This window comes from Phoenix dactylifera, chromosome 1 (genome assembly GCF_009389715.1).
Source record: "Phoenix dactylifera cultivar Barhee BC4 chromosome 1, palm_55x_up_171113_PBpolish2nd_filt_p, whole genome shotgun sequence".
Taxonomy (NCBI): domain Eukaryota; kingdom Viridiplantae; phylum Streptophyta; class Magnoliopsida; order Arecales; family Arecaceae; genus Phoenix; species Phoenix dactylifera.
Genome location: NC_052392.1, coordinates 37,191,703 through 37,214,530, shown reverse-complemented (window position 1 = coordinate 37,214,530; position 22,828 = coordinate 37,191,703). Strand labels below are relative to the sequence as shown.

Sequence of the window (22,828 nt, the reverse complement as noted above, 5' to 3'; positions counted from 1 at the left end):
GCTACTTCATATTTCACTGATGTATATGCACGGGGAGATTTTTAAAGATTTACCAATATATTTTAGTTTTTTTTCTGAAGGATTTCCTGGATGAAATAACTGTGAACACCATGTCTTATGTGGCCCTATCTCCTTTGAAGTGCCCTGCCTTTTAGTTTTCTTCTGTTGATTGTTTACTACATTTATATCAGATCCCTGTCAACCTAATCCTTTCTGATGTGGTGGAAATGTTGAAGGAACTAACTGCTGAGGTAGAGAGACTGAATACTGAACAGAAATCTCTTTAGACTGAAGAGTCTAATGATGTATGCCTTCTTATCATTGCCATCTCTGTCTTTTAAAAAAAGAATAAAGAAACAAAAATTTACATGTGTTGCAATTTTGACATGTGATGATCTATGTCCCGCTAACAGCTTATGCAAGAAAAAGAGGAACTAAAAGAAGAGAAAGCAGTTCTAAAGGCTGATATTGAAAACTTAAATATCCAATATCACCAAAGGATGAGGTTTGTGAGGACTCGTATGGGTATGTATTTATTCCACATCGGTTATTCGCCGGAAAGATTTTGGGTACTTATACAGGATTAAGGAATCCAAAAAAATACCTTTCGGCTAGTTTTTTTTTGGGTGAGGTCTTGGGTTGTTACAAATGGTATCAGAATGAACCCTACCCATGTTCCATGTGGACTAGGGGACACTATAACATAAGCTCATTGAGACTGACAATGGGCCGATCGTGGTGCTTGTGATTAGATTTAAATGGATTTGGACCCTTAATCTGACAAAGACGTCAATGCTTAAATGGAGGGAGTATGTGAGAATCCGTGCGGGCGTGTCAGGACTAAGGAACCCAAAAAAATACCTTCTGGCTAGCCTTTTTGGGTGAGGTTTTGGGTTGTTACAAATTTAATGTATCCTTGGGTCACCATTGATCCAATGGTCTACACTGGAACTCCACCATTCTCTTTCCAGATGATGTCTGTGGTGCTAGATACACATCATAGTAGTTTACAGGGTCATGGCCTATCTCCTCCTGTGCCTTCTATCCTGTCATATCCATTGTATCCTTCCCTTCAACCTCATCCCTTGCTAAATGATCCTACACTTGATGTAGCCAATCAATATCTTGCCTTCCCTTCGTATGCACCAGTTATTGTGTCATACCAAAATTTGGAGAGACCGTCTGCTAGGAGGCATTCTGTGCAGCCTTCATCCAGGTAACATGTGCAGACCCAGCCTTTAGCCTTGAGTTGAACACCAGATTCCATATCTCACTTGACATGCCAGCAGGAAAATCGTCAAGACACAGATCAACAGGGAAGCTCTTCCACCACTAAATAATTATCTTGCAATTCTGGAACCAAAGGAATTGAGTCTAAATGTGAAGATGCAGCCATTAACACTAAAGAGGGTGAAGATGTTCAATCCAATCCTTCATGTGAGTGCAGTGGTTCAGGTTGTAACCTGAAGTGTCAAGAAAAGGTTGAGGTAAACTTTTCCAAAGGGCTCATATGTGAATTAAAGAGGATTATGTTTTCCTTTTGCCTATATGCTTGTCGCTATCATGGTTCAGTTTTTTAACCTTGTTTGGTCATGAAAATTGTGATATTCACTTAGGCTTTATGGCAATATAGTAGTATACACACTGTCTACTGCCAGTCATTGGTAGGTCTCATAGTTATGGTACATGGTGCACAAAGCATGAAATGGTGAGTGATGTTTTTTCTTCGTTTTAGTGTTTAGTTGAGATTTAGTCATACTTAATTTAAAGGTTATTTATGCTTGACCAATGGGTCTAATTAGCTTTCTTAATAATACCCTTATCAGTCCCAAGGGTTACTTTTCGGCTTCAAAAATGCTCTGCATCCTATTCAGAGAACGAATGCTTCTTGTTGTTATATTTTTCATTCAACCTTTCCAAGAAACCGCTAAAAGAAATCATAGGTTAGTGCATGAATAAATACCTATCATCATGTAATATGTACTATTTTTGCATTTTTTTTTTTTGATTCTTAATAAAAAGTTACGATGCTTCAATTTTTTCTTTTAGCTCTATGAGCTTTGATATGATCCATGTCTCTTTTCAAGGTTTGATGTTGTTTAGCAATCTGTTGTCTGGGTTTGGTGCTAAATGGAATACCTAAGTGTGTTGATTACTTCATTCATTGGTTGCAAAGAAAACCTGTCTAACCCTCTGAAATCATGAAAACTACTAAAATCCATGGGCACCTTGCTCTGCAGTAAAGAGTGTGCATGTGCTTTGTAGCAGCAGTGTGCTTTATTTAACTAGGCTGCAGGTATATTTATGAATCTCTTGCAGGAAATTGTGGCCAACATTAGTTAAAGCTGAAAGTCTGCATCACAAACAAGCTTTAGCACCGGCAATTGTTGTGAGAAGGATCATCTAGAGATATCATCTTCTTCAACACTTCCAACTGATGAAAATCTGAAAACATAATGAATTCTTCCAATGTAAGTTGCATGTTTTCGATATGTAAATGCAAATGATAGCGTAACCATCGTTTTCTGAGTGCCTTGCCATTATTTATCGGATCGACCAAACATTTCTTTGCTTTCTATGGAGTACATGTAAAGAGGTGTATACTTTCTATGCTGACCTTGAATATGGTTCAACTTATCTTGTCTTGAATATGGAGTACACATTTCTTATGATGTTTTGGACTGTCTCCTTTCGGGGCACTGAAGTTAGGGGATACTCTATAGAGTTTCTTCTTCGTGAGTTGGGAATTTTCACCTTTCGCTACATCAGGGAACATCCAAACCAGTCATGAATGCTCAAAAGGAAAAATTTTATGGGTCATTAGGCACTCGAATCAAAGCGCCAAGCCGATTGCAAGATTCTTTACAGCATCATCTCACCTCCAGAACTCTTCCAGACATTTTTTTCCAACTTCTTCATCTGTACAGAAATCAAAGATCTGAGAAGCCAAAACTGAAGGCATTATTCTATTGAAGCACTGAGATTTCAGAAAATGCAACAATTATGTCAACTGCAGGAGGTCAATGAGGTATTGCCAAGTAATTTGCGCTTCTACTTCTGCTATGACAAATTTACTAAGACTATGATATACTCGAATGCTTGAAGAATGAACCTTCCTACTAGAGGAAAAATCCTATTCAGCACCACACTATTCCCCATTCGATTCCCTGGTCTGACATGATACCATACCAGTGTTGGCCCAACCTGCACTCGGCACTCGCATATGCCTGTATGCTGCACCAATCACCGATTGCCACGTTGGATGATGAATGGAGCGCCCATCAGTGGTAGTAAAGTCATCACAAATTGGTATTGGGAATTTTATTTATCACCACTAATGTGAGGATTCATGCGGACGTATATTTAGTTATATATCAGTTTTGCACCGAACAGATTTTGGATATTTATATAGAATCAAAAAATATTAATAATATTTTTTGGCTAGACTTTTTAGATAAGATTTTGAAAAAAAAAAAATCAATTGAACCATCTCAGATTTGGTAAAGCATATGGGTTGATGTGTCACTCCCATTTGGTGTACAACGTAGACCAACTGGGAAGGTATTGTTATGCCACTGCAAACCCTATAGGAAACTCGCATTGTGCTGGAGGCTGACTCGAGAGCCATGGTCGATTGGGTATCCAAACTGAGGATGCAACCTCCGACATCCAGAGGTTTACCATAGTTTTAGACTTTTTTTTGAGGCCGCCGATGTCTATATCTATCAAGAGGCAAATAGTGCAGTAGATTAAGTAGCATCCTATCCCTGTGTTGCTAATCATTTGGGAGGTGTCGTCTAGGAATCTTTCTCATCCATTCCTATTCAGCTCCATGAGATCCTGTTTGTAGACTCTATAGGATGTCTTTACATTAGAGTTGTCTACAATATATGTTTAAATCAGAAAAAGAAAAGAAAAAGATAGGTAATGTTAGGAGTGCTTGTTTGATCGAACAAGATTACTCCTGCTACTTGGCATGAGAAGAGTTGAGGATTGATGTAACTCTCAAAAATTGTTTCAATACGAAGGGGGCTTTGTTGAATTGTGAGTTGCAATACTAGCATTAGATAAACTGTCACAACTTAGGACCTCATCCAAAATAGCTAGCTAGAAGGCATTTCATTAGGTTTCTTAATCTTGTATAAATACCTAAGATCTTTTTGACGGATAACTGATGTAGGACTAAATACATGCCCGCATAGGTCCTTGCATACTTTACCAGTTTAAGCCATTACGTCTTCGTCGGGCTAAGAGTTTAAATCCATTCAAATTTAATCACAAGCACCACGATCGGCTCATGGTCAGTCTCAATAAGTCCGTACTATTGTATCTCCTAGTCCACATGGGACATAGGTCAGATCTGTTCTGATATCATTATCACGACTCAGGACTTCACCTAAAATGGCGAACCGAAAGATAATTTTTTGGGTCATCATATAAACTAAAACCATTTTTTTTTGTATAAGTGGCACTTCAAAGCATTTTTCTTCGTTTATATGCTATTGAGGCTCTCCTCCTTCCTTCCATCTGTAACAACTCAGGATGTCACCTAAAAATGGCTAGTGAAAAGGTATTATTTGGATTTCTTAATTTTATATAAGCATCCGAAATCTATCCAACGAATAACCGATATGAAATTAAATATATATCCATACCAATCTCCATGCCATCCCTCCAAATTTGATGGATCAATTGATAGTAGCGAGACGAGCGAACCACTCTCCTCGAGCAATTGATCGAGTCCGTAAAATTTAAGTTCACAAGGTACGACCACCTCCATCTATCACGTTGCCCTGTCGGTCCTCCCTCTAAGCTTTTCCTCAACCAAAATGAAAGAAGAAAGAGCAAACATTGATCAATAAAGAGAGCAGATAATGTCGTACGATCTTCTCTCTCAAACACGCAAAAAAGAAAGAATAGAGAGAGGGGAAAAGGAAAGAGAGGACCATTTGGTTGCAGTCTCTGACCTACCTGGTTTTCTTTTGTCTTTCTTACCCACCCCCCAGCCCCCGAGGCTGAAGGGAAGTCACAAGCCGGTGCTGGTTGTCCTATCTGAACCAAACTCCTTTCCACGATAGAACGGTCAGAAAACATGACCGCATGGGACCACCTCATGAAACGTATCTAAGATCGACGACATTTGTATACAGCCATGTCCGTGTCCAAATACTAAGGACGTGTTTCATTTGCATCTTATATCAAAATCAAAAATAATTATATTTTTTTTGATATATCTAGCTCACGACTGAAATTAAAATAAAATTTGAATACTAAACGAGAGTTCGAATTAAAGATTCGGATAATTTTTATTTTTTTCTTAGAATTGGAATGAAAATAAGATTTTCTTCAACCAAACAGCAAGAATGGTAGTCACTTATTTCTATTTTTATTTTAGAGTCTATTTTTTTTCTAACTAAACATATAAGTTTCTATGCATGACACTAAACGCATGGAGATAGGGCAGGGCGTACACATTTTATATGACATTGGCCTTTTAGAGCTTCAAAGCATATTTTTCTACCATAATATAATGTTGCAAAGTTTGCTAGCTCAATATGATTCGAAATCTCTGAATTTAACCTGGGTTAAAAAAATCATAAGCGTGCAATGCATATGTCAAATACTAACTAAAATAGAGGAGAAGATAAATAATATCTACAACAGCTTTACAGAGAGAATTATCAAAAAAAATCTTAAAATTACCTTGTAATTGCTTTTCTGTTGTTGGTCTTATATTTGCTAGAACATCTTCTACGCAAGCATAAATATACTAAATTAGGGTTGCATGGAGAAATAGTCGGTTCATGGCGCTCAGGATTGTAATCCAACGCAAATTTTTTTCTTGAAACTTAAACACCAAGTTGGTCTTACGCAAAATTACATATTTTACTTGCCCGTAAAAAGGAAAAAAAAATTTCCATAGTTAAAGTTATTTGACTCATATCCATTCAGAATATATAATCAAGGATATATTGATAAGTGTTGGGAAATGCTTAAGAATGATCCATTCTCTACATGGCCAATCAACCAAAGAAATCTCTCTCTCTCTGTGTGTGTGTGTGTGTGTGTGTGTGTGTGAGAGAGAGAGAGAGAGAGAGAGAGAGAGAGAGAGAGAGAGAGAGAGATTTGAAAAAAAGATGCCAATGTTCAATAATGACAAATTTTTGTTGTCTTAATTCATCACAGGCACTTGTTTCAGTGAATGCGGGATCCTGGTTGGCCGCTAGCCATGCGAGCCATGTTACATTTATGAGTCATGTTACATTTATGAGTCATTCCATGTCCACATAGCAAGACAAGTTTTCCATTTAAGACAGCTTAAATAGAACAAATTTCATGAATGAGCCCACTAAATTGCATCAAACAATGGAAAGTGCAATAAAGTCATATACTTCATAAAGAAGGGGTTGCATAGTTATTGTTTGAGCTAATGGTTATGATTCCATCTCATTAGATATTTCCACCATATATATTTATTTAACAAGTATATTGTAAACTGAGCAATGCATAGTAGTTATACCCCTACTTGACTAATTGATAAGCAGGATAAGTTTCCTCTTCCCTATAAAAAAATATAAACTATATGAATAAATCCACCTCATTATATCAATTAATTTTTTTGGGACAAATGATGATATTAACATGGTATCAGCAAAGGTTCTGAGTTCGAACCTGTCTCCACACTCTTTAATCTCATTATTAAAAATTTTACATGCTGAGCTCACCTATTAAAAAAAAATCCGTCCCACATTTAAGAAAAAATATATAAAATATATAAATAAATTTAGCTTATTCTATCAGCTTAAGCTTTTGAGATAAATGATAATTTTAACATTCCCTTCAAACTTGGCAAGTATACTCTCATTTTGGTTGCTCTCTTGTTTCTTTTCCCTCGGTACATATCATTTCTTGCTCCTTTATTTATATATTTTTTTAAAAAATAAGCATCCATAGAGTCTATATTACATTAGTAAAGTTAAAGAGATTTGTTATTAATGTAATTTAGCATAGCTCCGCTTGTTGGTTCCGAATGAAACCTGACAATATCAATGAATGGTAGGAAGAAAGTTATAATTAAAAAAGAAGGACAGGTGGTTTTCCAACTCAAAAGGTAGAGAAACTCAGTTCACATGATTTCAAGAAGAGAGAAGAAAAAACACATCTCCCTTGTCCCACTATTTGGCCCCATGAGACCTAACACCTAATACATCGTGTCTAAAGTTGTGTTCCGGATAAGAAAGTAGGGCTGAGGCAAACACACCAACCATGAAGCCATGGCAGACTTCAATTCATAGACACACCAGGGGAGCTAAAAGCCTAACATGATATTGGCCAGTGACAGGCTTGCTGGAGTGGGATCTAATGTAGATTTCTGCTCCCTTATGTGTAAATGTCCACCTCCTAGTTTATGCTGACATGTATGATATTTTATTTGTAAGAATGTATATTTGTGGGTATCCCCATACCGTATCACAAAAAAAAAAAGAAAAAAAAAACGTAGAAAGTAAAACACCCGCATTCTAGCTTTCTCGAAATCAACTTCAATAATAATGTAGAGAACTAAAGTCAGTGTTGTGGAGCTGGCTTTATCATTCACAACTCCAGATCATCCATGATGGCAGGTGGTCGTAGGGTTGGCAAAATATGATCTGACTCATCATTACGACAGTGTTCAATCTCCATAAGCAAAATTGTAAACAAATCAATCCATTTAACTTAAATAATATTCGGGTTGGGTTTTGGTTTCAGATATCTGATCCGTTTAATTTTTGGATTGGATTGGGTCAGATAACTTGTTTAATCCATTTAGCCCATTTTAGACCTATTAACAAATTTAAAATTACTTAACCTATTTTTCTCCTGTCTAACCTTATCCGCTTAACATGTTTAACCAGTTTAATTTCATTTAACCCGTTAAAAATCTACTTAACATGTTTAACCTATTTAACTTGACTTGATTTGTTTAATTATTATGTGGGTCAAATCGGACTATCTAGTTAATAAATAGATTGGGTTAAGATCTGAATTTTTGATCTATCTATTAAACAAGTAGAGTACGAGTTGACAAATTTTTGATTTAATCCGCATTCAACCCGACCCGATTGCCATCCCTATGTCACGACCCCCGCCCCGTTCCCGGCGGGCCGCCGCGACGGTCCTAGGGTGCGGGTAGGCATAAGGCCACCAGCCACCGCGTAGAACCCTACTACCTATCAATCATCAATAGATCTTGAAAAAAATTGGCATGATACATGCACAAAATGATCACTTTTCCTATAGTGACCTGTCAGGATTATCTCAATACATACAACACACTACCTGTCAGAGCAGCAATCACATAATCTGTCACATAATAAACCTGGACAATATATAGCAATACATTATCACAGGCACACAATTGATCTGCACACACATATATATATACCTGCTTCCCAATTCATCCATGGTCAAACCCATATCCACAACAGGATCTATGACTGTAACTATGCACTATATACAATAGAAGGTTTATAATACACCAAAAGATATAAACCTCTATCTACATTATATTATACTATACTATGGAGCGGCACAGCTAGCAGGCAACCACTAATCCTGCTCCTCTCTATACAATACCTTTCCTGCAATCAAAAACATCAAACTGGGGAGTGAGTATATAAATACTCAGTGAGTGGAGTAGAGAGTACTATGCACATGAGACAAGATATAATCATGGCTCGAGGTAAAATCTCAAGATCAATAACAAGATGAACATGAACTCAACATAAAGAATATGGAGTAAATCATCAATATCACCACAATCAATATCAACTCATCTGAAGCATATATGGAATAATCAAGTCAACATATATGCTACTCATGAATATGTTCAACAGGTCATAGTACTGAATCATATAAATCAGGTGTCAATAGGCTGAATCATCAACAAGACAGCTATCGGGAGGTGGGTTTTACGCCCCAGGCGAACCAGCAACAACTCCCTACTGCCATATGCATACATCGAATATGACACCACACCAATATGTAAATCATCACTAGACAGCTGTCGGAAGGTGGGTTTTACGCCCCAGGCGAACCAGCAACAACTCCCTACTGTCACATGCATATGCAGGATAAGACACCATACCGATAACATAAATGCTAGACAGCTATCGGGAGGTGGGTTTTACGCCCCAGGCGAACCAGCAACAACTCCCTACTGTCACATGCATATGCAGGATAAGACACCACACTGATCATATAAATGCTGGCCAGTATCCAGAACAGAAATCCATCTCACATCTACATACCAAACGGCACCTCGCGGGAATTCTACATCCGCGGAAAGCCATACTGCACCTCGCGGGGTCTTACTATGCCCGGCGGCAAGCAGAATATAAGTCGTAGGACCGGCCGATCCTACGCCTAGGGCCGTGTCCCCCCCTAGGAAGGGACTGGGCTCCGCCCACCCAGAAGGCTACTATGTGCACAAAGGCCGATGTTCAACCCCATCGACTATAGGTGTCCTGCAGATACTGCCAAACCATGCATAAATGCCATAATGCACCCTCCCAATACTCTACTAAAAAGGAGTATGATCAAGACTACCACTCACTCGATCATGACCCAATCATAAACTAACATCAGGGTTAGGAGTGAGGGTCAAGGAAGTGCAATACAACTCAATATACCACTAAGAAGGCTCTACAAGTCTTTGAAATGGAAGAAATGAAATCAATTTACAAAAGAAGTTATTTCACAATTTGGAACCAATTTAATTACTCATAAAAGAGTATAATCAAGCTACGACTCACAAGTCTTTAAAATAGAGGAAATGAAATCAATTTACAAAAGAAATAATTTCACAATTCGGAATCAATTTGATTACTCATCAACCCCTCGTAATTCCTCTCAATGTTCCCTCAAATGCATGTACAGAATAATCAAGCATGGAGAATCAAAATTATAGAGGAATCTACTACAATATCAATCAATATGCTCAAGTGGAATCAATTCACACTTGGCGACATTCATGAAAATGAATTAAGGATGCTCATAGTGCAAAGTACATGACTCCCACTCACCTGTCAATCCGGCACGGCTCGATACGCCTCTAGAATTTTACAGTAGGCAGCAGGGGACTTCTTCCTCTTGTTCCCTAGCTTCTTGCCCAACTGTGACATGCATTTACAATACATTTAGTTTTGTATCAAGGGCTATAATCTACGTGCCAATTATAATATAGGGAACTTTAATTGATTCAACTCCCCCATTCCCTAAATCTTTTCTTTTCTTTCTTCTTTTTCTTTTTAATTAATTAACTTACCATTTATATGTATTAGGGACTCCCTTGCATGAGTACAAGGTCCCTTTTAGCTTGATCTAGGCTTAATACCCTATTATAGCATGAAATCCCCTATTTTCCACCCGGATGAACAGTAACCTGAACTGACAGTGGGTTACTTCATCCCGGTTTTGATCCACTTTCAGGACTCCAAATTTGATGAAATTTTTACCTAACATTCTACACTCATAGAGGATTCCAAAGAGATAACATGCATCATCATCGGAGGCCGTTTGACCCCCTAAATAATTCACCGAAGTTGGGACTTCGACACAGTTTTTCCGTAGTGCCGGAAAAATTTGTTAAAATCCGATTCTTCCTCTTTTAACCACCTCTACAACCCTTATCCGACCCCTCTAGACTATATCCACCCTTTGTATAGCCTAATGTCATCAAAAGACTAGATAGGGATGGATATTTACCTTTTTCTTTTTGGAAATCGAGGTCCTTGCGTAGAGGAGAAGGAGATCTACACTTTTTCCTTCAGCTGGAAGTGCAACCGGGACTCCCTTCCACCTCGAATCCCTCTTCCTTCTTCTTTTTTCTTCTTCTTCTTCTCTTTTTCTTTCTCTCTGTGTCGTCTGAGAACCCTTCCCCTCTTCTCTCTGTTTCACTCCCGTGAGCCAGCTCAAACCCTCCAATTAAATCACATCAAAACACTATTCACCCTTTTTTTAATATTATTAATTTCCCATTTTGCCCTTGCCACTTCAACATATCTACAACTATGCCATTATTTTTTGATTCCTTCCAATTTTACCCCTTATATCAATTTTAAAGGACTATTCTATCTCTTTTTATATAAAAAAAATTTTGGGGTTATTACACCCTACTTGGTGGATCCATATTGTATGATATAACAGTTCCATCGACTAAATCAAGAGCTCTATCGAAGGGATTGGCTTATACCAATCTTGTATTACGAGCACATAATGTAATTCTAAAAGAGGATTCTGAAATAATTATCTTATTACTTTATATGTCATCAAATATATCTACACCGATTATGCTGCTGATTGGATGGTATTCTATGTGGCGACTATAGGGCACCTTATCATAGCAGGCTCCTTCTATTTCTGAGACGCTGGCCAGCGGCTGCTCAAGCTTTGCAAGATACCCATTTCAGAAAAAAAAAGAAGAGAAAAAACTCTTTTAGATGCGAGATTCCTCGAGATCACAGCTCGAATCACCCTGCTCTCCTCCAATTCTTTAGAACGTGGGCTCTTCTCTGCTGCCTTCCGTGAAAGCCACGGTTCCCCAGGTGGTGTCAGAATAAAAAGTTGGTTCGGAATTTAAAAGCCCGAAAACAGTGGCAAAGAGACGCCATTGGTGCGATACACCAACAGGCCAAACCCATCATCCTTGTCATAGCCGTTCATCAGAGCCAACGGACGGCTGCAAATAGTGGGATCAAAAGTTGGGCCCGTGATGGCCGGATCCCAGCGGCGAATTACCCGGTTCGGGGGGGTGGATTCATTTAAGAACTGGAGTTCGCAATTCACGAGCTTTCTGGCGTCATCTAATCTCCTCTCTCCCAATTTATTTATTTCTTTGATATCATTAATAGTATTAAAATGTTACAAAAATGCATCAACCGATAACTTTTTTCTTTACCACTTTGTTCTATTAATGCGACTGATCTGATTCTTTTGTTTGATGTGATGATTGATGGCGGAAGGATTCAGCCTTTCATGGATTCTACAGAGGAAATGGGCAGAAAACTGAGCTCCGATACGAAAGCGATGTGATGCTTTATTCTTCCATCAGAAGGTGATTAGATTTAGGCATTTAGCTTGTCTTAACTCTTAAATTAGAATTTAACCTTTAAAAGCTATTGGAAATCTTAATGTAGTTTGAGGGATGAGATGGCATACCTTTATGTTGGGCGGTGGATCGACTTCAAGGCGACATGAATAGAATTACTACTCATTGAAGACTTGTACCAAGGCACGGTAAAAGAATCCTCTTTTCACTCTTTCTTGCTTGCGATCCACTTAAAAGAAGCGTATCTAGGTTCAATCTTCCCTTCATGGATTTACGTAAAAAATCCAAAAGTAGGCTTTCTTCTACACCCTCTTGGAATGGCCTGCGAACAGCATAAATGACCCTGCACTCTCTCCCCACAAGCATCACTCAAAATCTTCAAACCTTTCCACTCAGCCATGCAAAAAGTACCCAAAAAGAACCTACCTTGTTATGGAGCAAATTGACTAATTAAAACACCAAAGCAATTGATTGCATAAACGATCGAAAGATTCCCTCCCAACCCTGTCTGGTCCCACTGAACGCTGAGCTGAAAGGAATAAGCGTTCTTTGGACTACACACACACGCTCATGACATGATGACCGACGTCTTCAGCGTCTTATCCCCACTCGTGACCCCTCCTCTTCCCAGTCTTCTCCCCCATCTGAATACTTTTGTCCCCTTCCCTTCTCCCACCACCATTGTATCTATATTATTATTTATAAAGAACACTAATAAAAGGGCACCAGTCCCTCACCACCCTCACTTGTTCAAGGCTGGTGCAGACTGGTAAGAGTAGAGGAACGAAGGAGAAGAGAGGAGTGATGATGGAGAGTGGAAGCAGTGCATTTCTGAGGCAGCTGAGCTCTGGTGGTGGGAGTGAAGGCTGGGACTATTACTATTCCAAGGGTGGTTCTAAGAGGTGGGGGAAGAAGGGGAATAAAGAGAGGCAAGGGATGGGAGCCATGGGAGTTGGAGGTGGAGGAGAGATGATGGTGGCGAAGAAAAGGGTGATGGTGGTGATAGACGAGAGCGCGCGGGCGAAGCACGCCATGATGTGGGCGCTCACCCATGTTGCCAACAAAGGCGACCTCCTCACCCTCCTCCACATCGTCCCTCCCCAGCACCACCACCACCACCACCAGCACCACCCCAGAGGCGGCGCAGGTGAGGAGGCTGCCCGCCTCGCCAACTCCCTCGGCTCCCTCTGCAAGGCCTGCAAGCCCGAGGTAAGGTTTTCTTCCTTTTAGTTCTTGGCTACATAGAACTTAGTGAATTATGACTATAAGCTATATTTTTCGGAAAGGAAAGTTGTTGTTGATCAAAGGAGTAGTCACAGATATGTGGATCTGTGGGGACTACAGGTTCTTGCTATCCCTTTTACAAGGATCGGTTGCAGTGCTTTAGAGATGTCCATTTTCTTTGCTGCACGCATCTCCAGGGGACTAGAGAATTGCAATCATCAGTTTTAAAGTGTCGATCTATTTTTCTGGATGAATGTTTCTGCATGCTTGGCTTTTGTGTGTGCGTGTCACACACACAGAGAGAGAGAGAGAGAGGCTAAAATTTTCTTGAACACTTTCAAATTTATTCTCCAAAAGGCAGTGATATTGGGAGAAAATTGCACAAAGAAAGAGTGGATTAAGGTAACCTCAGATATAATAATGTATGCTAATCTACTTTCTTTGTAATTTTCTTGGTTCGGCCCAAAGAGAGAATGTCTGTTCTTTTTTTCCCTTCCTTTTCTCTTGATCTACTTTCCTTCCTTTATAGATTCATCTGTCTCCACAACCAAAGAAATTAAGATCCAGTAAGGCTGTATATTTGAGGGATTTTGGTCGAACAGACTGGTCATCTTCTTTGCTTCTCCTAGTGGTCCGAGTTTCTCATATTCAAACCATGTAAGATTTGACCTTCTTAGACTTCTACGTCCGAGGCGTACTGCAGAATCTTCTTCTGAGCTATGATCCATTGAAATGGGGTGAGAGAACAGGGGAAAAAAATGCAGGCCCAAACTTTTTCTGATTTTGCTGATTTTTTATTTTATTTTATTTTATTATTTTTTTATTTTATTTTATTTATTTATTTATTTATGTGTGTGTGTTTCTCATCCTTGTTTGTAAACTGTCATTTTCAGGTGGAGGTGGAAGCCCTTGTGATTCAGGGACCCAAGCTGGCTACTGTCCTCAGCCAAGTCAGGAAGCTGGAGGCTTCTGTTTTGGTGCTGAGCCAGGGCAAGCCTTCTCCTTTTTGTTGGTAAGATATATTAGACTGCCCTACTAAATCCACACACACACACACACACAGAGGGAGCTGCATAAAGTTAAAGTAGCCCTAAATGAACTCTAATAACTTGAGATGGACACTTGTCGGAGGAACTGTTGCTTATCACTAAATTGAAGAATCCATCGCCAGTTCAACTCTTTTCATCTTGATCTCTTTTGCTGGTGATTGTAGCATGCGTAGAAGCAGCAGTGAGGATTTCGTGGAGCAGTGTATCAACAAGGCGGACTGTCTGACGCTGGCTGTGAGGAAACAGAGCAAGGGAATGGGAGGTTATCTCGTCAGCACTCGATGGCAGAAGAACTTCTGGCTCCTGGCTTAAATGACCCTGGCTTCGTGATAAATCTCAGTTCTCTAACAAAAATAAGCTCTGCTGCATTGTGCTCATCTCTTGTAAAGCAAGCCCTGACCTGATCGCATCCCCATATGCCACTGTTGACATTTATCATTCGCTGTAGCCTATGTTTGACTCATTGTTTTCCATTGTTACATGGCATGTTCAAGTCCGGTGGATATGTTGTTTCCTTTCAGTTAGGAGCCGTCCGAGATACAGCCCATAACATCTAATATTAGAGTAACTCTGTACTAAGTAGGATAAGGTTCAAAGGAAAAAAATGAGAAAAGACTCTTTCTCGAGTATAATTTTAAACAACCGTAACAATTACATGGCAAATGAAAAACCAGAGCCCTCACGGCTGCTGAAACTTTTGCATTTAATATGGTGCCTGTAACTGACTGAAAACTGGGTCATCGGCTTCCTGGAGATATAAAGGTGACCACACAGCTTGTACATTGCTCTTCTCTACGCTAAATCTATCATGAATGCTGATAAATAGTTAGAAGAGGTTCCTTCGACGTGCGTATGGGTGTGATGCTAAACTTTATCTTGTTTATCGTTTACAAGTGGAAGCATCTCCATTCGACTCCTGGGAGTGCGGGGAGTTCGCGGAGTTCCAGGAACAGCAGGTTGCTGGGATAGCTTGTGCCTAACATACCCATAGAAAGTGCAGCCTGACAGTGTAATTGCACATCCGATGGCATTAAGAGCAGGGATTGGGTTCCGGAAGATAAACCATGAGACCATGACAGCAACCGCAACCTGCAAAACAAAAGGTTCATACATAAATACTACAGATGCAGCATAATGTTGTGAAAGGTTGATAGAAGATGTAATGAACTGAAACCAACTTTGAGATTGCCTGCAACGTTGAAAGTGACGGCAGTCGTCGAATGGATGACGTAGAATATAGAGAAATTGAGGCAAAAGGCCAGAACTCCTGAGCTGAAAATTATGATCAGCGATGAACAAATTGATTGGTGTGTGTAGAACCAGTTGATAACTCCACCCCCTTCGAGTAATGTCGCTGGAACAGCCAGTATCATGGTTGCAAATGGCGCCATGTAATATACCGTGTTTATGCTGAAAGACAAAAATATTAACTGATATGTAAGAGGTAAAAAAAAAAAAAAGAAGCCAGAGGTTAACCTGAACCTTCAACCAAACTATATTTGTTTGTTCAATATGTATAGTTCAAGTTATACGTGATGATATAGTCCATTTAGCAGTTTAGTTGTTAGCCTTGAAAAGCACATTTTTCAAAACTTACTAACCACATCCGGGTACTGACATTAAAAGAAAATAGGAAGCAAGCTGAAATAGGACACTTATGCACATGCCAATTAATTTCCAAGACTTTGGAGGCACTATCCATCATTGAATTCTTTTGCAATTTAAACTAAATCTTTGTAGCATACTGGAAACAAACAAGTAGCAGAAGAAATGTCAATTGGTGATTCAACTATTTTTCACTTATTTTCTTTTTTCCTCTGTCAGGGGAGTTTTGGTATTGTTCAATGTGATAAATATCCCAACAAGAAGCACATCGCGCCAAAATTAGAATCATCATGAGGCTCATGGAAGATAAATTTTAAATTCCATGAGAAATTGAACAATGACAACTACATCTAAATACTTGCATCCTATATGTTGTAGCTGTCAGATATATAGTGTCAGCAGTGTAAAGGCACGATGGGCTCAGAATCAGGCCTGCGCAAGTCTGGCCTGGCCTGAGCACAGAATAGCCCTGAACAGCACTAACAAATAAAGGTTCATCAAGCTGTCATGAGATTACGATGTGTCTTGACTCTTCTTCAAAACCCAGGCTTCAGCCTAGCTCGAATTCATTCTAAGCACTGATAATGCAAGCCCAGACCTGGTTTGCAGGAATAAAAATGAGAATTAAACAGTTCTAGAGAGGTCTAAATCTACTGCAGACATACTTCAATGCTACAGACCTATAATGCTCTCAACGTACTCATTTACTATAGAAGTAGATCTGCACTTAACCCTGGTTACTTATCCTGGAGTGAGTACATAAATATTCTGGGCGATTCCAGACATTTTTGCATGCTTAATGTGGTATCCAAAAACATGTTCACGCATTAACACATGTCAAACACTACAGCATGAACACACATGCCCACCATCATGAAGTCTTTTTCTTCTTTTTTTTTTTTATGTGGTGGTTGGGGGGGGGGGGGGGGGGGTAATTTTTTCAGGTAAAAGTTTTAATGACAGAAAATCAAACAACATACAAGCATCCATGTGCATGTGCACAAGCACATCGATGCACTCACCATGCAAGCATGCATGCACAAATACATGTGCGTACATACAAAACATCAGTGTAATCTCTAGTGGTTAATAATTATGTAATGCATAATGTTACATTGACGTGGAAACAAGGGAAATGGTGTCCTGAACCATCTAACAAATACGATAAGAAAAGGTGTCCTCTGATTTGTATCATGATGTCAGTATATTTTCGTAGAACTGAAACTTTGAGTTGACTCACGACTTGGTATAAGTGAAAAGGCCCCTGATCAAGGTCATGTCAGACATGGCATCTCGTGTGATAGAAGTGCCAAGCATTGACTTGGCAAATTCTACGATTCGACCGAGAAGCCTAAGATTGAAGTATCTTGGTAATATTCAAGATGCAACCCACAAAATCAATGTGATTTAGCCTTCCAAGAGTTTCTAATCATGCACATAAATTCTTTATAATTAACCACTACACCTAACACAATAAAATTATGACAATATCAGTTATCTGTTTCAATATAAAGAGCAATTCCTTCTACCTTCTACAATCATTCTATGTTGAACTTTCGGAGTATCTTCCGAATTAATTTGCTTAGTTGGGGAACTGCAATTGGCAATAGGCAAAACCGCACGTCTAATTACAGAAAACATTTTGTTAGCCTAAAATCTGAGAATATATAATGCCTTGTGGTATAACCAAACCAAGCTACATTTTATATGGATTCCGCTACAGGGTCATCATCGAAAGAAGCTGCTGATATGTTTGGAAACAACTTCTTATTTGATTGTCACAATGACAAAGAAGACAACCATAATAGTTGTTTAAATAAGAGTCATCAAGAGTTAGCTAAAGAATAAAGAATATGCTTCTACACATATAATTTTGCATATACTTCTGCTCATAATATCTCATTGGTTTAAACAGCAAATATCAAATGCAACTTAGGATCAAGTGATGGAAGATGCAACTGATAGCTATTTTGTGGCAGGCCCACAGACCAATATATACACTTGCAACAGGACACAGCACTCACAAGTATCTTTCAGTTATCATACATGCAACGATGAAGCATGTAATTTAGAGAGTGAGTGTCGTAGAATGAAAATTTGTCTAACTCCAACCTGAAACACATTCATATCACAGTTTAAGATACATCAAAATGAGATGTCTTACATCTAATCTACTTATATAGTTCTGTATCATCCTATTTCAGCTTGAATTGAATCTTTACATATCAGACAGGACCAAAGCTGTAAAAAATAATGACCAGAAAGATACTCCCACTTACTACTCATAATTCTAGGTTTCTCACCTTCAGCAACTAAGGCATCCAACCTCAAGGTTGAGTATGTATTTGTTTGTATCTATCTTATATCATTTTTACTTAATGGAAACACTGATTACCAACTAAAAGTAGATCTAGTAACATAGACAACTAGTACAAATTATACTTAAAAAGCCTCAAATGTCTAACATAATTTTGTGAAGTATTTCACATTCAGAAAATAAGGACGGGCCTTGGTGCAATAGTAAGGTCGCTCTATTATTACTTAGGTGTCACGGATTCGGAACACAAAAATAGCCTCTCCGCACACAGAAGTAAGGCTGCGTACATATGACCCTCCAAAGGCCCTGCAATGGCGGAAGCCTCGTGTATTAGGGCACCTTCCATTTATTCCATGTTTTCAAAAAATGTTTCTACAGATTTTTTAAAATGTTCCTTAACTTAAAATTTCTGCTTTTGAGGTTCCATCGTTTTCAGTTTGTGGGCAGCTGCAAACATATGGAAAAACATAATAATTCAGCCAATATACACCTGACTTTAAATACCTTGTATCAAACTTACAATAAATAATGTTGCAGGAGTTCAATAGCAGGCACTAAAAATATTAGGTAAACAAGTCTGCATGAAGAACTCAATAAACAATTCCATGAACTGGATATAGGTAACAAGGAATGATGATAGAATAAGTTCTAAAATACTAAGTATGTAGGTATCAGTATTCTTGCAAGAAAAATACTAACGAAACCCACATGATTTTTTTATGACATAAAAATTAAATATATCACAACATCATCTTATTGTTTTTATCCAAAACCTTCAGAGGAATTGCTTGGATGATGACCACCATACAAGGGTCAACTTTGTCTCTCCACCAAATTCTCAGGAAACACTTTTCCAATTCATCATTATATACCATGTTCTAGTGTTTGAAAAAGAACCCAATTTGATGATTTGACTGGACTTTCATCACAAAGAAGTCTACGTAAGACTCTTTTTTGTGGAATAAATGTTATGTAGCGGCTTACTTTATGTAACATGGAACATGTTACATGTCTCTGGGCCTTTGCCATTATTTTTTTATATATAAAAACAGAATTCTACTAATATCAAAATTTCCTCAATTATTGATAGTGATCAAATAAAATACATAAAAATATAGCATGATTGCAAAATCCTGATCTATAAATTTGGAGAAGAGGAACTTGATGGCCCTGCTAGTGCCCAACACAACAGCCACAGCACAGTCCAAGCAATACAACTTACAATCATGCCAGGATGTTTGGACCAAACTAAGATCACATGCCAGCAGATCAATCTTTTCACCATATATGTTAGCCAAAGGGTAAGATTATTTGGCAAAGGAAAAGAGGTATTAAAGAAAAGAAGTGAAAAATACAACTAATCAACAAGAAACATATACATTTGAAGGCACAGGAAATCTAATCAAGTGCCGAGAAATGACAGGAAAAAAAAACTGACAGCTAACAACAAAAGATGCTTAAGTGTGTCCTAGCAATAAGTAAATGAAAGATTCAACAAGCAAACATGAAATTTTCCATATTATAAACTTCCAGTTATGGCAATCTTTTCTGGATTAGTAGCTTTGGAATAGGAAATCCACGTAAAATGTCCAACGTTGTAATGATATTGATTGACAATATAACACTAAAAGATTCAGGCAAGTAGCTATCAGCATAATTTTCAGTTCTTAAAATTCTAAAGTGCAAATATCAGACATCATAACATAAATCAATCAGCTACCTGTCAAATTTGTATCCATGAAGTAGCGACTCTGCTAGAATAGTCTTTGTAGATGTAGCCAGACAACCAAACAAAGCAGCACAAAATCCAAATATGTTGAAACTAAGCTCTGTTATGGAGGTTAAAAGAATCCCCCCAACAATGGGTACCAGAGAAGCCCATATGCGCCACTCAAAATATTTTCTCCACACTAACCACTGCAGAATGACTATTTCGGATACACAAATATCAGAACAGGCTACAGATGAAGATGAAAAGGCATGCAAACAGCAGTATAGGTCATGGACAAAAAATCAAGAACAAAAAAAAAGACATGCAGAGCAAGTCATGAGCGAACCAGTTGTTGCAGGAGTAAATGATTTTATTGTCTGCATGAACGAAACCGGAATGTACCGCAAGCTCACGTTCCCCAGAACAATGTTGATGCAGAACACAAATGACATAGGAAATATCCTTCTCCAACGGTCTTCAGTATCAACCTCAATCAGCGGCTTAATTTTAAGCAATTTGATGGCAATATATGCTCCAATAGAAGAGCATATAAAGTGGATGCATGAGACTGTAAGAGGGAACTTGAAATCCAGTTTCTGTATCAAAAAAAAAAAAAAAAATTGTATTCAGATCATCCAAAACTAAGTCACGTCATTACATAGAAAGGGCAAATCAAAAAAGTTTTGTTTTTTTTTTTTTTTGACCATACGTTTGTGATGATGATGAAATGAACAGCTAATGTTAAACTAAAAAAAAAAAAAAAATCTATGCTACAGAAATTGGATCGGAACATATTATGATTTCGAGTCCACACCGCATCCTGATGATCAAATATAATTCAATAATTCCAGGAGTCGACCAAGCAATAAAAAAAATTATCAGAATTCAAGTATAATCTGATCTAGGGCACCAAAATGATGACCCGAATCCATCCCATATAGCGATTTAATTTCATAAGAAAGGAAAGAAAAGGAGAGGAGGAAACCTGGAAGATCCACTTGTTCATGATAATGACGGTGACGTTGAAACCCCACCACTGGAGGATGGCCAGCACCGCCCGGAACATCCCCCAATGCAACAGCCGGCTCTCCTCCATCTCCTCTCCCCGCTTCGATCCGATCTCTCCCTCTCTCTCTCTCTCTCTCTATCTCTCTCCAATTCGCCAGTCGAAACGGCCGATCCAGAGATTTAAAGCCCCCTCCCCCCAGATCTGGTCGAATTAAATCCCAGCTAAAACCGCCCTCCAAGAAGCCTATTTGAAGAAAGCCGAGGAGGAGAAGGCGTGTGAGGAAGCTGGGGGAGGAGGTGGAAGCGGCGAAGTACGCAGCAGGAGCATCAGCCGAAGCGGGGCTGCGCTTTCCATGCGACCACCGGAGAGGCGTGATGATGATGACGATGCCGATCTCTCTCTCTCTCTCTCTCCACTCTTTTTCTTTCCTTCCTTCCTTCTTTCTGCCTTCTTTTATATAAATAAAAGAAAGCAACAAGAACTATTAGGACTCGTAAATGGGGAGCCGAACCCCCTCCATTTCCAAACAAGAGAGGCTTTGGCCTTTGGGGAATCGGCAGGAGATTTATGTATATATATTTACGTTTATTAGATGATTGTAAGGATTACACGTGGGATTTGGGTTATATATGGACATGTTCTTTGCCCGGGGGAAGTGCGTGAGGAACACGGCCGGGCCACTTTCTTTGTCTTTGCATGTGGCCCACGTGAGGATGATGGACTGTTGGATGATGGCCAAATTAAAGATAAAAAGAGCAAAGTGTCTTCAAAAGAGTATCATCTAATAAATGCCTCTCTAATTGCCTGATTAGGGAATATTGTGAGATCAAATTTGCACCATATTCTCTATAAATACTAGGCAAGAAGACCTCTTAGATGTGAAGTAAATTTGAATATCATACTCTTATACTTCTATCTATCGCTCCTTTATCTCTTCGGTTTTCTCTTGAAACTTTGCCCGACTTAAGCATTAGAAGGTCCTAGTCGAATGTGTTTCAGTGACCTTCTGATTGTTTTCTGTAGTTGCAAATTAGATCCAAGTGTCGTATGATGCTCCTCGTCCATCTATTGAATCGAATTTTTAGTGGCAATAGATTGGTGCTAGAGGAAGGGCTAGGAAGCACCCTCTTCTTTTGAGATTTCTTAGAGATCCAAGAGAGATGAAGTCCAGACGAAATAATCACACCATTCCGCCATATAATTCTAGGAGTCTAATGACTCCCGACCTAGCCCTCAATGGTCTCTGACTTGGCACATATAGACTCAAGCAACTTGTTAGAATTATAGTATCTCGGGCATGACATTCTGATAACCTCCAAGTGTACCACCTGCAAGAGTTGTAATTTTGAACTCTATACTCCTTTATTTCTAATAATAAATGAAGTTTGCCTTTGTTATCCAAAATAGCTGAGCACTACAAGTCGAAAACGTCAATCGCCGACCAAGAAATCTTCAAAATCTAGCTGATATAGCTCATTTTGCTAAAGATCGGCTAGCTTAGGCGCACAAAAAATGAGCTATGAAGCGTCCAATCATCCATCTATCGGTCGCCATGTGCAAGCTTGGCATTCAGGGTTGTGTACTTCCATGGATTGATCCTCTTTAGAACTGCAAGAAGGAATGATCGCAACGGTGAAAATTCTGCACGTACATAAGATGCTTCAAAAATGGAACTGACTCAATAGAAATCGTGCCAATTGTTAAATGCAGTTTTCAGATGCACCCAAGGCTGATTTGATAGCACGAATTCAGCTCGACTAGCTCTCCTAATGAATGATTTGACTACTTCGAGTAAGCCTAACTCGAGCTCGGAAGTAGGGGGCCG

General features: G+C 38.9%; 3 protein-coding genes across 3 annotated transcripts; 2 read left to right on the top strand and 1 right to left on the bottom strand.

The window, feature by feature from the left end:
* The first annotated feature begins 633 nt into the window (after positions 1-633).
* LOC103702632 lies at positions 634-2,649 on the top strand. The gene is made up of 2 exons (XM_008785137.3): positions 634-1,216; positions 1,290-2,649. The coding sequence occupies exons 1-2, from the start codon at positions 909-911 to the stop codon at positions 1,465-1,467; spliced, it is 486 nt and encodes a 161-aa protein (XP_008783359.2). The 5' UTR covers positions 634-908; the 3' UTR covers positions 1,468-2,649.
* Positions 2,650-12,692: 10,043 nt separating this feature from the next.
* On the top strand, positions 12,693-14,881 carry LOC103702630. Its single transcript, XM_008785135.4, has 3 exons — positions 12,693-13,297; positions 14,206-14,324; positions 14,526-14,881. The coding sequence occupies exons 1-3, from the start codon at positions 12,893-12,895 to the stop codon at positions 14,671-14,673; spliced, it is 672 nt and encodes a 223-aa protein (XP_008783357.2). The 5' UTR covers positions 12,693-12,892; the 3' UTR covers positions 14,674-14,881.
* A 27-nt stretch (positions 14,882-14,908) lies between these two features.
* On the bottom strand, positions 14,909-21,552 carry LOC103702631 (UDP-galactose transporter 1). Its single transcript, XM_039133365.1, has 5 exons — positions 20,980-21,552; positions 20,341-20,590; positions 20,004-20,211; positions 15,540-15,771; positions 14,909-15,450 (listed from the first exon to the last, which is right to left on the bottom strand). The coding sequence occupies exons 1-5, from the start codon at positions 21,088-21,090 to the stop codon at positions 15,226-15,228; spliced, it is 1,026 nt and encodes a 341-aa protein (XP_038989293.1). The 5' UTR covers positions 21,091-21,552; the 3' UTR covers positions 14,909-15,225.
* Between the last annotated feature and the right edge of the window lie 1,276 nt (positions 21,553-22,828).

Excerpts from the sequence above, each read along its gene's own strand:
- LOC103702630 (XM_008785135.4), top strand. The coding sequence starts at position 12,893 with ATGATGGAGAGTGGAAGCAGTGCATTTCTGAGGCAGCTGAGCTCTGGT. Across the intron at positions 13,298-14,205 it reads GCAAGGCCTGCAAGCCCGAG|GTGGAGGTGGAAGCCCTTGT; the intron begins GTAAGGTTTTCT and ends TGTCATTTTCAG. Across the intron at positions 14,325-14,525 it reads AAGCCTTCTCCTTTTTGTTG|CATGCGTAGAAGCAGCAGTG; the intron begins GTAAGATATATT and ends TGGTGATTGTAG.
- LOC103702631 (XM_039133365.1), bottom strand. The coding sequence starts at position 21,090 with ATGGAGGAGAGCCGGCTGTTGCATTGGGGGATGTTCCGGGCGGTGCTG. Across the intron at positions 20,212-20,340 it reads ATTTACTCCTGCAACAACTG|TCATTCTGCAGTGGTTAGTG; the intron begins GTTCGCTCATGA and ends TATCCGAAATAG. Across the intron at positions 15,451-15,539 it reads ACGTTGCAGGCAATCTCAAA|GTTGCGGTTGCTGTCATGGT; the intron begins GTTGGTTTCAGT and ends TTTGTTTTGCAG.
- LOC103702632 (XM_008785137.3), top strand. The coding sequence starts at position 909 with ATGTATCCTTGGGTCACCATTGATCCAATGGTCTACACTGGAACTCCA. Across the intron at positions 1,217-1,289 it reads TCTGTGCAGCCTTCATCCAG|GAAAATCGTCAAGACACAGA; the intron begins GTAACATGTGCA and ends ACATGCCAGCAG.